The sequence below is a fragment of the Penicillium canescens genome, assembly GCF_028828765.1.
Source record: "Penicillium canescens strain IBT 15451 chromosome Unknown utg000009l_segment0_segment0, whole genome shotgun sequence".
Taxonomy (NCBI): domain Eukaryota; kingdom Fungi; phylum Ascomycota; class Eurotiomycetes; order Eurotiales; family Aspergillaceae; genus Penicillium; species Penicillium canescens.
In genome coordinates this window covers 492,307-505,606 of record NW_026703971.1, presented here as the reverse complement: position 1 = coordinate 505,606, position 13,300 = coordinate 492,307, and the positions used below count along the sequence as shown (strand labels likewise).

The 13,300-nt window shown below is 48.0% G+C and overlaps 1 protein-coding gene across 1 annotated transcript; it reads left to right on the top strand.

The window, feature by feature from the left end:
• Positions 1-3,751: 3,751 nt before the first annotated feature.
• Positions 3,752-4,613, top strand: N7446_011836 (uncharacterized protein; the record flags this gene model as incomplete). Its single annotated transcript, XM_058520578.1, has 2 exons — positions 3,752-3,922; positions 4,029-4,613. The coding sequence occupies 2 exons, from the start codon at positions 3,752-3,754 to the stop codon at positions 4,611-4,613; spliced, it is 756 nt and encodes a 251-aa protein (XP_058366864.1).
• Between the last annotated feature and the right edge of the window lie 8,687 nt (positions 4,614-13,300).

Below are 13,300 nucleotides of genomic sequence, written 5' to 3'. Positions count from 1 at the left end.
CACCACCCACAGAATTCATCATTCATCTCCTCAGTCCAGAGTATAAAGTGCTTCTGGTTTGTCGTAGGCCCAACACGTTCTAGAGTCGGTGGAACAGGAGGTACTATTAATGGTCGAGCGGAATCGCCGTCAGGTGTAAGGGTGGATGTCTGCTGAGATAGAGCACTAGGGGTAAAATATATTGCTCCGTCAGAAGGAATATCTGAAAGGTTATCTAGAGGATTATCCTCAAAGATAGAGGAAGGGTAGGTATCCGAGAACTGAGAGGCTTGACTTTGTGACATAGTGAATAAGTATCACTACTAACTTTAGTAAAGAGAAAGAAGGAGACTTACAGGGAGGAAAGAAGCGAGAAAGAAGGGAAATTAAAAGACGCGACCAGGAGCGCGAGCTGAACGACATTGTAGATATATCAATTCTAATATGGGCTAGGCGACCTACAGCCCTACTATATGATTGGCTTTAAGAGCAAAACGAGCCCACAATAGAACGGATCTTAACGGATTGATCCTGATCCGCCCTGGGAAAATCCTGACTGATCCGCCCCGCCCCGCCCTCCTAAAACCTTTTAGTATGTTTGAATTTGCCTGACTCTTTAATCCAAAGTATGCTATGTAGGCTACAGAGATAGGTATTTCGGTAGGAATCACTTATTAAAAACAAAGGAAGAAATGAAGTACCTTAGTTTATCAGCTAACTAATCATAAGGATATAATGATTTTAGAAGGCTTTGCTTTAAAATAGTTCAAGAAAGTTCCGAAAAAGTGTGACATGATACTTGGGTGAGAATATATATTTCCCATGTCATTACAACACCTCAACTTTACTTTAATAATTGGCTAACAACCAAGGTCGGAAATGATGTTACGACTTCTATTATTCAAATTCCATAGGTAAAATGATTTACATACGGTTTCAAAACATGAAATTTCAACCAAAAAATCACTAAATCTTAGGAGTTATGAATGCATTGACCAGAACAAGTGTATATTACAGTATTTTATTTAGATAAGTCATCATTTATATCCGCCAAAACAGGAAAGTCTTGGCGAGTTTATGCAAATCAGGATCGAAACGGATTGATCCTAATCCGCCTTGCGTAGAACCGCGGTGCGGATCCGGATCAAAGAATTCGATCCGGAAATCCGGCGGATCAGGATCAGGATTCAAAAGTTGGATCCGGATCCGCCCCATTTCGAGGTCTACGCGCTGATAAGTCTGAAAGCACGAACTGCTTCGTATATGTAAATACCGCAAATAGCGAAATCTTGGATGCAGAAGCCCGTCAATTGGATTCGGTCGAATATCGCGGCAGGTTGAGCAAAGCGTGCGTTGCCGTTGTTGAGGCCAAAGAATAAGACGGTCATTGGAATATGTAGGATGCAAAAGTTCGTGAGTATCATCCACAAGACCCAACGCACCTTTCTCACATCGGCGAAAACGAGATGCAGGCGCGAGTAGAGGACGAGGGCTTGGCCGGTAACCATAGCGTACCATCCAACTATGAAGGGGATGGATGTCGCGAGATTGGATGACTGAGACAAGAATCGTGCCATGGCAGGAATGGCGTGCACAAGGATGCCCCAGGATGCGAATTGCATGCTCCAGAAATATAGGCTGCGGTAGTGTTTGAACGTATCAAATGTGACGATGCCCGTCTCAGCGGCATTGTACGCGCCGATCGAGAACATGGACACAATTTGAATGATGGATATATTATCCATAAGAATGGCGCTCACTTTGGGGGGAGGCTGGTGATGACTGTATCCATGGTTTGATAGGGTTGACACGAGTACTGAGATGTCTCTTTTGTTTGAGTTGATGGATGGGATCAGTAGCGGGTTTTAAGCGTTGTTCCATGAAGCAGGATGTGAGCGTGCTCACAATGAAATATAAAATCATGACACAATAGCTATCTAAGTTCCAAAGTTCTTAGAACACTTGTCAACTAGGATTCTAGCCTTGGATGCGTTGGGTGGGTCGCAACAGAGTTAACTATACCGTAGAGCTACAAAGCATATGATTGAACCTCAATCCCAGCCCAGTATGTTGGTGGGAGGGCTTTTTTTCCAGTCTACTAATGGCATGCTATCACTTAACTGGAACAAAGGTTCCTTTCCATCCAAGTCATATCAATGGTTACTATCATAACAACCGTGGAACGCAGAGCAGGATCCACGGTCGGTGGCCAAATGTCAAACTATCGTGACAAATTATTTTTTTATGGATCACGGAACCGCGTGTTTGGTGGAAGACGGCGATGATTCATGGCAATTAGGTTTTAAGCTCCGATCTAGATCTCCCGTCCGCTTCTCCACTTACTTTTAGGTCTATCATGCTTACGGCTGCCGCTACAGTGTAACTGGTTTACTGGAGGAAATGGACCGCACTCATCACGATTTCGGCTTTTGACATAGAGTATGTGATGAAATAGCTACGATGGTGTTTATGAACATTATTGGTCGCGCGGTCCTGAGTATTAACAATGTTGGGGAAAGATGCTAAGAAAATATTTCCGGTTCATAGAAGTCCAGGTGCTCCACGCTGACTCCTTTCATTTCCAAAGGCCAATCGGTTTCTCGGCTTTTAGTACAAAAACCGGACTAGGGAGGAAATATCGGATAGGGAGGTAGTATGCTTATCTGCAAATGGCTGATGCAGAGTGAAATACACAGCTTCTAGAACGTTCTACAGCTCAGAGAGATGAAGAAGCAGAAGTGACGGAAGACCGAAGGGTTCTAGAAACACATGACCACGCATCTTGTTGGCATATCACTCTGTTCTAGAAAGACTACATGATATGCAATTACCTCGCCTGCCCAGAAGTTACATCCTAAGCAACAAAGCCATTCCACCTGCACAACAATGGCCCACCAAGACTGGGCCTGCAGATTGTGTCTAGAATTTTGCAAGCCCTTCCAATTTCTTCTGAGTGCCACAACAGAACCTCCTTGATCTACTGTCCCATGGATCATCACTGGATTTTTCACTGCAGAACTGTACCAGCCTCCGTCCATATTCATGCTCGTGATTTGATTGGTCCAGCTGGTGCTATTTGTGTCCAGGGTCCCATCAGGAGTGTGATAATAGCGTTGCAATCTCGTGAGCGGGGTGGCGATTGACAAGGGACCAAACCGGGAGCCATGGTAGCTGAAATGGCTCATATTGTTGTCCTGGAAACCAGGCCTTGATTCTGGCGACAGCGGAACTGCTTAGAATTTAGGTCCTGTCTCCGCTATAACTGCATTCATTAATGAGGACCGTGACAGGGAGGATTGCTGTTATTAACAGGATGGCGCCGATCATGTAGAGTTGGGCAAGAGATACTAATTACATTATATCTACGCGCAAAGAGTCCTCCTTCGGTGAAAGAGCGACGGGGAAAATTCAAATGTAGCGTGTCGTGAGACACCACTGATTGCATGGACTTAGTGCGGGCCGGCCGATCACTTCTTGCACAGTGGACTGGCAGGCCTTTTTTCTTTGATTCTTTTTTCTACTTCGCGCTAGCACCCCGTGGGGTCCGGTGTGCAGAATTTGCTCGAGCTTCTCTGCTCATGGACCACATGCTAGCAAAAAGGACTTGGCAAGGGAACAGCGTTTCCACCTCCGTTTCAGGTCTTTTCGTTTGGTCTCCACCTAGCCCTTTAAAGTCTTTGTTACCCAGGAGGCTACTGCGATTCATCCTACTCATCAGTTTACCCGCAATCCACTGGAACCAACAACAATCTCTCGACCGGAAAGGTTCAGTATGGCAAATGCACCCAAGCCCTCTCGGAGTGCGGGACGTGGTGCTACCAAAACAAAGTCTCGTACTAGCAGATCGCGTGCTGGTTCGCCTGGTTCTGTTCGGTCGACAGTTTCTACGTCCAAGGCGGACCGCAATCCTCAGAGCCTTGTAGCGAAGCTACACAAAGACCTGGTATGTCATTCCCTATCTTGTCTTCGGTTATTCGTATATTTCTGCACCGACAGACATTATGCGGTCCTCCCTGGATAATGTACTCTTGGCTGACGAGCGTTTCCAGGGACATTCTATGACGAAAACCGCCCGGAGGCAAGAGCATGAGGCGACACATCGACAATGTTTGGATGTGATGGACCAGATTCAAGAAGAGTTTGAACTAGCTCTTGGGAAAATGGACCATGAAATATCCCATCAATCTCAGTCGATGCAGCGTCTACAAGCGGAAAAGGCCGAAGAGTCTTCGAAACTACAGCAAGCTCTCGCAGCAAAAGACAAAGCCTTGGAAGAAAACCAGAGGCTTGAAAGAGAACTCTGCCATATCAAGCAGCAGCTTGAGTCACTTGACGCCGCCACGCAGGATCAGATCTCAAGGAACGATATTCAGCCGGCCTTGCATCAGACGCACTGTGAGCTGGTATCGGCGACCACTCGGCTCTGGAACACGATTGATGCCCTTCAGAATCGTAGACCGGCATCCTGCCTTCCCGGCTCTGAAGTAATTTACGGAGCTTGGCCCGACCAGGACGGCCTTTATGGGAATTTGGGTCAGAATGCCCTACCCGGGTTCTCCGCATCGAGTAACGATTACCCGCTTGTTACTCAGCCGGCGGCAACCCCAGCCAACCAGTATGAATCACTTGTGTGAAGCATGACAGATTCAGAGCTAGGAACAGCTTTGGCTGTGGCGGCACCGCAATTCGATATAACCATCACACAGATAGATAGCTCAAGGCATAATGATAGCGACACCACCGCCGTCCCAGGATAACAGTAAGAATAACAGTAAAATCTGAACCAGATATATGCATTGGTTTATCTTCCGCTATAGTAGAAAGAACTTCACGTAAAAATATACTCGGACGATCGGACTTTTGCTCTGCCAATTGGACGGATTGGACGGCAAAGGGAATGCTCCATGGCCGCTGAATATGGGGGGCCCACAGTCCAGGTGGGCCATGATCGCCCGGTGTGACTTGATCGCGAGACCATTGAACTCCCGTAAAACCTTAACAGGTTGCGACTTCCAGCCGGCTAGGACAGGAAGTTCATCTCGTCAATAGGATTTCTATCGACGCTTTCTCTCCTGCCCCGCAGCGCTGCGGTTATATGTAACTTCAAGCGAGAGTCTGCAAAGGTGAAATATAATTGTTCGCATAGGGCAACGTAATAAGAATACCTCAGTTAAGGGCTGACATCCGGCTCTAGACTATAGACTTAATTTCATCATATTTCCGGTCTGAATCACTGCTGCGACCGAAGCGATCGTCTAGATGTATCACCCTCAGTAGCATGGTTCTCCCCCTTTTTGGCTCTCATTTCAATAGCCGTCTCCACGACAGCCAACCGACTGCGGATTTCCTCCAGATCACTGCGAATGTTTCCAATCCAGCTGTTCTGGTTATTCAATGACTTCTGCATGGACCTGCAAAATAATCAGCCTGTGTTCTTTTTCTGGTGGGTCGCACGACTGACTTCGTTCGGACATCTAGTCTAAGCGTTGTAAGTCAGCATATCACAAAACACCATTCCAAGGGAGCGGATTGACACTCACTCTGCCAGACATTGGAAGGCGATCATATTGCAGTTCTCGGAGAGATCCTGTCCGGGTTGTTCCAGTTCTTCGTCTGGTCTCGGGCCCGTACTGCAGGTGTGCAGAGGACTTTCCTGGCCATCATCCACCGTGATTCTATTGCGGTCGTTGCCAAAAGAGTCGTCCTCCTGAGAACACTCGTCCTCCGTAGTATCCCCCGCCGTGGATCTGGGCGGAATCCAGAATCCTCAGATCCGGAGGATGACAGGGACAGTGCACGTTGTAAACGGCTCCGAAAGCTTTGTCGTTGATCAGTAAACGGAAGTTTTCGAATTCCACCCATAGCTGAATCTGTGTCAGGGTGAGATAACGAGTTTTCAAGTCGGATGTTCCAGGAGAAGTCGCTGAGGCTTTTATGAAGAATTTGCTCTCCAAACCGGAGTTTGCGATAGGGTTTGCAAGGCGCACTATTTCCATCAGTACGTACCGCAATCTTCGCTTAATTTGGAATACATTTTAGCCAATCAGGCACGAAAGTCATTCAACTTTAGAGGAAGGGACTTCGTCAGAAGGCAAAGTTTTTGCCTCTGAAGTCTGTTCCATGTTACCTTAGTACCCGGTGGGGCTCGGTTTAAGAAGTCATTACTTTGTTCATTTCCACAGACAGTCATTGTGTTCGAGATATTGACAAGTACTAAACTGAAGGGTGGTCGTTCTTGTAACTATGAATGTGTTCGGGCGCTGGGAGTACGGGGGATTCTGAAATACGTAGTCGATAGAGTACAATTCAGACTGACCGAAGCGACTGTCCAGAGTGGTCCATGATCATGCTACAAGCCTTCAGAAAATTTCAGATGAACCAAGGGTACTATCTCAGCTTTTACTGGGACCTGGAGGGGATTTAGGCTCACCTTTCCCATCCATGCGGAGTTCAAGTCGTGCCATTGCTGAAAAGGTCTCTCTGGTTCCTGTTAGTTCATGCAAGCGCTATGCCTCCTCGAAGCGAGGTAGTCTGGTCGGAATGGGAGGAGAAGAACCTTCTCTCCTGGCTGGATGCCCATCGGGCGCTGTCGTGGAAAGCCCGCTCCGACGCATATTATGAACAATATCAGGTGGACCGAAGCGTTGAGTCTCTACGAGGGAAAATGTACCATATCTTGCGCAAGCAACGTCGCTCTGGTACCAGATCGCCTAAGCATTCAGGCAATCGAAACCGAGCAGGAACTGTTCGTCGCTCGGTTGGCCGCAGGGGTCCATTGGCAACCCTCCCTAATAAAAGGCCTGCGCAAAGCAACATTGAAAAGTGGTTTCAAACAATCTTAACAGCCGAGCCTAGCCATATCGACAGCAGTGAATCAACCAAGACGGAAGGCTGGAGACGAGGTATGAGCTGACCTTCTTCCAACGTTTGTTACAAGCTGATCATCAATCACAGGCCGCGCGATGTCATTACTCCCTCCGTCACGGCGTAAAGAAACGCGATCGTCATCGCAGATTTGGCACTACGTACATCGTGTCTCTGCAGCCAGGAAGATGAGATACCGATGCGCGGAACGTCCATGCTATCAGCAGTTTGCTGGCATGCGCGCTACATTGTAATCGCCAAGCAACCATACTAACTATCTTGATGAATTAGTGTTGTTGGATGATGCTACAAACGGAGGATGTGGCAGCTGAACAATCAAGACGCAGCATGATGAATATCTCAGTGATTGTATGTATGAATTCAGCTACTTTCAAAATATAAACAAGCGTCATTCTCTGGAATTACAACAATACCGAGAAAGTTACAAGGCCATGGTTTGAGAAATGTTATCCCAAAGACCGTGGAACATGACCGGGATCGTCGATCAATCGCTGAACCCTGAAATAGAATTTCGATGAACCATGGAAACGGTCACACGGTGAGAGAATGCGGCTGTCATGAATGATCGACGAGAAAAGCTTATCTACAAATTCCTGCTCCACGTGCTTTCTATGCTGCTCGTGATGAAGTCCTACAGCGTAAAAGAGAAGTCCGGAGAATTGGCATAGAATCACCACAGTCTCAACCTGCTCATGTACAGGACATTGGACCAGCGCGGTACTAGAAAGATTCTCTATCGCTGGAGTCTGAAGATGCGGAGGGCGATTGCAATAAAGTTCGGGGCCGCAGGAGGGCCGACCCACAGCGTCAATGCATATCCGGGAACCAATCGGTTCCTCGGTTTTAGTGCAAAAACCGGAGATATTTTTACATAAGCTCATGAGATCTGTCCATGATCGGATAGTTTCCACAAGCTATCCGCTAGGGATATGGGACTGACGATTGAGGGGGTTGTGTCGGATTCAGGGAGTACAATCTCTACGGGAAAGCTTTATGCAGGACAGAAGACAGAGCTTCTAGAACATTCGACAGACCTGATAGACAAGGAGCAACTTGCCACTTGACAGGAGAATTATTCTCCTGTGACAGGAACCAGGAAAACATAACCACGGATCGGGATTTAGCCTACCATTCTGTTGCCAGAATTCCGCGCGATATTCGAAATACCTCACCTGCCTGGACCGTACCTCGGCCGTACCTCCTAAGCAACAGAGTCCTTTTCGACCGGACACTGACGGCCGTCAAGCTTGGGCTTGTGGATCGGTCTGGACCTTTGCAAATCCTTCACTTCTTCTCCGGGCCATAAATAGAACCTCCTTGATCTAGTGTCCCATGGGTCGTCGCTGGGATCTGCATCGCAGAACCGTACCTGCGTCTGTCTAAATTCGCGCATTGTGTTTGATTGGTCCGTCGGGCGCTATTTGTATCCAGAGTCTCATCAATGTGATAGTAGCGTTGCAATCTTGCGAGGGGGTGGCGATCACGCGAACCTAGCTCGTGGGCCTGGTTGCACATTTCACATGGTTGTCCTAGGCTCGGTTTCCTATGGAAACTTTCCAATAAGCTCTGGACTTTGTTTATGCACTCCAAAGAAGGACAATCCTCATCCTGAGCTTGAGAGTATGTCAATATCTGTGCGGTAAGGGAGTAGAGATTCTAGTAAAAGCAACATTAGCTGGCTGCGAGTAGACAGGGAAGAAATAACATTCAGCGGCGCGGGGCCAAGGATGAACAGGATTGATTCGAGCGAGACCAAAAGATCCTCCAGCCAACCGCAGGCACAGTCCAGCGTTTCTGTCAGCCAGAAAAGTTCCAACCTATTATTTTGGCATCTGTTGAAGCACTTCAACCCTCATGAAAGAGAAGGTGACCGTGGCTAAAACAGGAAGATGTAGAGTGCCACCGCCTTGAGCGATTTAATTGCAAGCTCAACAATATGTAGGAATCGCATTTTTGCGGCGTTGCTTTCTTTCAACAGTTGATGAAAGTGGTTCACCATACTCAACGCAAGATTGAGAAAAATGATCCCAGGTCGAAACTTCAGTCTATAGGCCACAAATCCTCCAAACACCGTTTCAACGTCGTTCGACTTGCTTCAACGCCAACCAAAGGACAGTGATCTCTCTACCCTCGGCGCAATGGTTCCATGGTAGAGACTTGACCGAAAAGTTATAAAAGGGGCCGGATTCCCAGCCCAAAAAACTCAGGACTTCGGTCCTCACACTTTGATCCTCACACTTTGATGCATCGTAGTGTCCCTCTCTTGCCTGCGGGCTCGAGAGTTTCCGTGACCACGGCTGTCGCTGCCACGAGCCCAGCGATGTAAGACTGTGCTCCCTCGCTGCCATGAGCCCCGCGAGCGTAAAAAGGTGCTTCGCAGGATAGGTCTGTGTCAACAACAATCCTCGCAGGGGGGTGCTGCGAAAACAAGACTACCTCGCAGGGGGGCGCTGTGATGACAAGTGAGACCCGCAGGAGACCGCTGCGTTAACAAGTTATCTGCAGGAGACCGCTGCATTACCAAGTTCTCTGCAGGAGACCGCTGCATTACCAAGTTCTCCGCAGCCTAGGTCCTGCGTCAACAAAGCGCCTCGCAGGGACATCTGCGACACCAAGAGTCTCCGCAGGATGGGCTCTGCGTCAACAAGTGTGCTTCGCAGGATGGGCTCTGCGTCAACAAGTGTGCCTCGCAGGATGGGCTCTGCGTCAACAAGTGTGCTTCGCAGGATGGGCTCTGCGTCAACAAGTGTGCCTCGCAGGATGGGCTCTGCGTCAACAAGTGTGCTTCGCAGGATGGGCTCTGCGTCAACAAGTGTGCCTCGCAGGATGGGCTCTGCGTCAACAAGTGTGCTTCGCAGGATGGGCTCTGCGTCAACAAGTGTGCCTCGCAGGATGGGCTCTGCGTCAACAAGTGTGCTTCGCAGGATGGGCTCTGCGTGATCAAGTGTGCTTCGCAGGATGGGCTCTGCGTCAACAAGTGTGCCTCGCAGGATAGGTCTGCGTCAACAATAATCCTCGCAGGGAGGTGCTGCGTCAACAAGACTACCTCGCAGGGGGACGCTGTGATGACAAGTGAGACCCGCAGGAGACCGCTGCGTTAACAAGTTCTCTGCAGGAGACCGCTGCATTACCAAGTTCTCCGCAGCCTAGGTCCTGCGTCAACAAAGCGCCTCGCAGGGACATCTGCGACAACAAGAGTCTCCGCAGGATGGGCTCTGCGTCAACAAGTGTGCCTCGCAGGATGGGCTCTGCGAAACCAAGTACTCCAGACCATCCGTGACCACGGCTGTCGCTGCCACGAGCCCAGCGATGTAAGATTTGCGCTCCCTCACAGCCAATGAGCCCTGTGTATGTAAAAATGTGCTCCCTCACAGCCAATGAGCCCTGTGTATGTAAAAATGTGCTCCCTCGCTGCCCTGAGCCCCGCGAGTGTAAGAGTGTGCTCCCTCGTTGCCATGAGCCCCGCGAGTGTAAAAATGTGCTCCCTCGCTGCCCTGAGCCCCGCGAGTGTAAAAGGTGCTTCGCAGGACGAGCTCTGCGTCAACAAACGTGCTTTTCAGGGGATTGCTGCGTTAACAAGCCCTCTAGCAATGTGCAGGCACCTCTTCGTGGTGTTAGAGACCAGTATTCGATATTCAACAGTATTCGAAGAAGCAAAGACCTGCCCAACCTCCTCATAGTCTGTTTCTTTTTCCTAAGGATCATCATTGGATAGATAGAATGAGCCCTAGATAGATCGTCCCAAATTCAATGGCCAAAATTATACGATAACAACGAAACTGTCATTTTTATCAAAGGGGAGGTTCCCAAATGTTCTGCGCTGATAGTTTGCGGTCCGATAATGCTTTCGCGTAGAAATTGACACCCTTCATTCAGGCGTAGAGCAAACATGTTGGTGAGAATTAGTGAGAGTGTTGATGTGTTGACGTGTCGATGCGTTGATGCGTTGATGTGTTGATGTTGATGTCTGATGTTGATGTCTGATGTTGATGTCTGATGTTGATGTTTGATGTTGATGTTTGATGTTGATGTTTGATGTTGATGTTTGATGTTGATGTTTGATGTCTGATGTTGATGTTGATGTTTGATGTTGATGTTTGATGTTGATGTTTGATGTTTGATGTTGATGTTTGATGTTGATGTTTGATGTTTGATGTTTGATGTTGATGTTTGATGTTGATGTTTGATGTTTGATGTTGATGTTGATGTTTGATGTTGATGTTTGATGTTTGATGTTGATGTTTGATGTTTGATGTTGATGTTTGATGTTGATGTTTGATGTTGATGTTTGATGTTGATGTTTGATGTTGATGTTTGATGTTGATGTTGATGTTTGATGTTGATGTTTGATGTTGATGTGGTGAATGGTCGGGCGGTGAAGGGGGTGGCCACCGTCTCACAGAGGCAACGCGGTCTCTTGCCATGTCCCCCATATCATAGAAACTTCAAGTGCTTTTTTTTTTTATCCTGCAAAGCAATTTTGATCCCTGTTGGACACGCCTTGACTACGGCCTCCAACTCAATTGAGATGGTCTAATTCAAGAATTGTGCAACTCTGATCACGCAACATACTGTACACTCAAGATCAGAACTACGAAGTGTAGAGCCATGTGATGTATCTCGAAAATCCAAATCATGGATTCAAATCAAGATGATTATGCGATAGGGTCAGTTTCTTGCGTCGCCAAAGAAATTGCTTGAGATGACTATTGCTACTCACTCGAACCTATTCTACACTAGAATGCCTACATCATAGAGCGATTGCGAGAGTGAGTTTCTTTCTCGAGGTTAACATGTCATTGGTAGCTTTGGCTCGGGAATATCTGATCCGCTCCTTCTACATGTAGGAGCCGTCGCAACTTTGTGAATAATATCCCGCCAGTAAATCCAACCAATCTCTCGTGGAAGTCCACTACAGCGATGAAGAAACGGTCGTTACTTTCCGTGAGACATATTCCCCACTACATGCAATAAATCATGCTCCGCTGCTGATATAGCATTATTGATTTCTGATCGGGGCCCAACGAGCCATCTGAGATCAGAACTGGTAAGACACTCTCCCCAATCAGCGCTCGGGACCTGGTGATTTGTACAGGGGTGTTCTCATCCGCCTGTGACCCTAGCAGGCATCCGCTCAAATCCTCCCCAAGCAAATGTAACATGAGCGCTTATTGGGGTAGATAATTCGTACAGGCTGTACGGGACATTCAGAGGTCCTACAACCCGAGGGCTCTCGTGGTGCTGTTACAGACATCAAACCCACCTTCGCGGTGAATTGCTCAACAGTGATATGCCAGATATCGTCTTGGGCGCAGAGAAATACGTCATAGATGGTCAAAGCACAGTGAGCTCAGAGACGTAGAGGAATCGGTGATTTGCTGGCAAGACGTGCTTGCGCCTCCAATTGCGATATGTTAGACGACGGTCTCAATGGACGAAGGATACTGGATAACTTGACTGACATCCAGCTGCTGTGACATTCAAGGTGTATGGGCTTTGCACGTAGTGCTCCGGCTTGGATAGAAAAACACAGGCGTAGGAATGAAATCGCCAAGCTTCTGTCTAACAGGGAAAAGCAAACAATCCTGATAGCATGCAGCTCCGTGTATGTCCGAGTGGTTCCCGCTCGCTCGAATATGTCGATAAGCTGAGCAACGCGGAGAGGAAGAGGAATCAGGGGGACTCTATCAGGCGTGGTTCTTGGGTCATGGGTCCTCTCAATCGTTTGGCCATCCTCGGTCTTGTCTGTCGATTTGAAGCTGACTGGCTATTGTTAGTTGATTCGGGTAGAAATGACGGGATTTTTGCCTCACATTCTCCATGCAAGCAGTCCCGACTAACAACCTCGCCAGTACGAAAATATGGCTCTAGCTAGACAAAGCATTGGCTTCTCCCGGTTTCTTAGGGGTTTCAGGCTCGAAAGACGCTAGATGCCATCTGAGGACAACGATGGTCACCCACTAGACGCCAGGGATCCAAGCCGCAAGTAGGCCATTCTATGAGAGGGTTCAAATGCCGGAAGACAGACACTGCTATGCGCTCCATTAGGTCTGCATCAGGTAGGCATACCAACGCATGATCTGATGAACCAAATCGAATGGGAGAAGGTCGAGGTAGCGACTCGTCGATGCCACCAGTAGTCATGTGGAAGAAACAAAGCATAGATGGTATTGGTGTAGGGGACGTCGAGTAGATAAGAGATTTGCTCGCTTTGCATTCGGGTGATGGGAATCTGACGGCGTCTTCCTGTGGTGAGACCCGAGTCAGCAAGTGTTGATTCAGTTGGACAAGGTGTTGTGCTTTACGTTATTCATGAAGAATCCGAGTGTATGCTTGAGACAGATAATCAACAAGATTCGTGATCATACCTGCTTACCAACTAGATCACTGCCAATTCACTTCTGCGATGTAGTCACCAATATACCATGTTGTATTC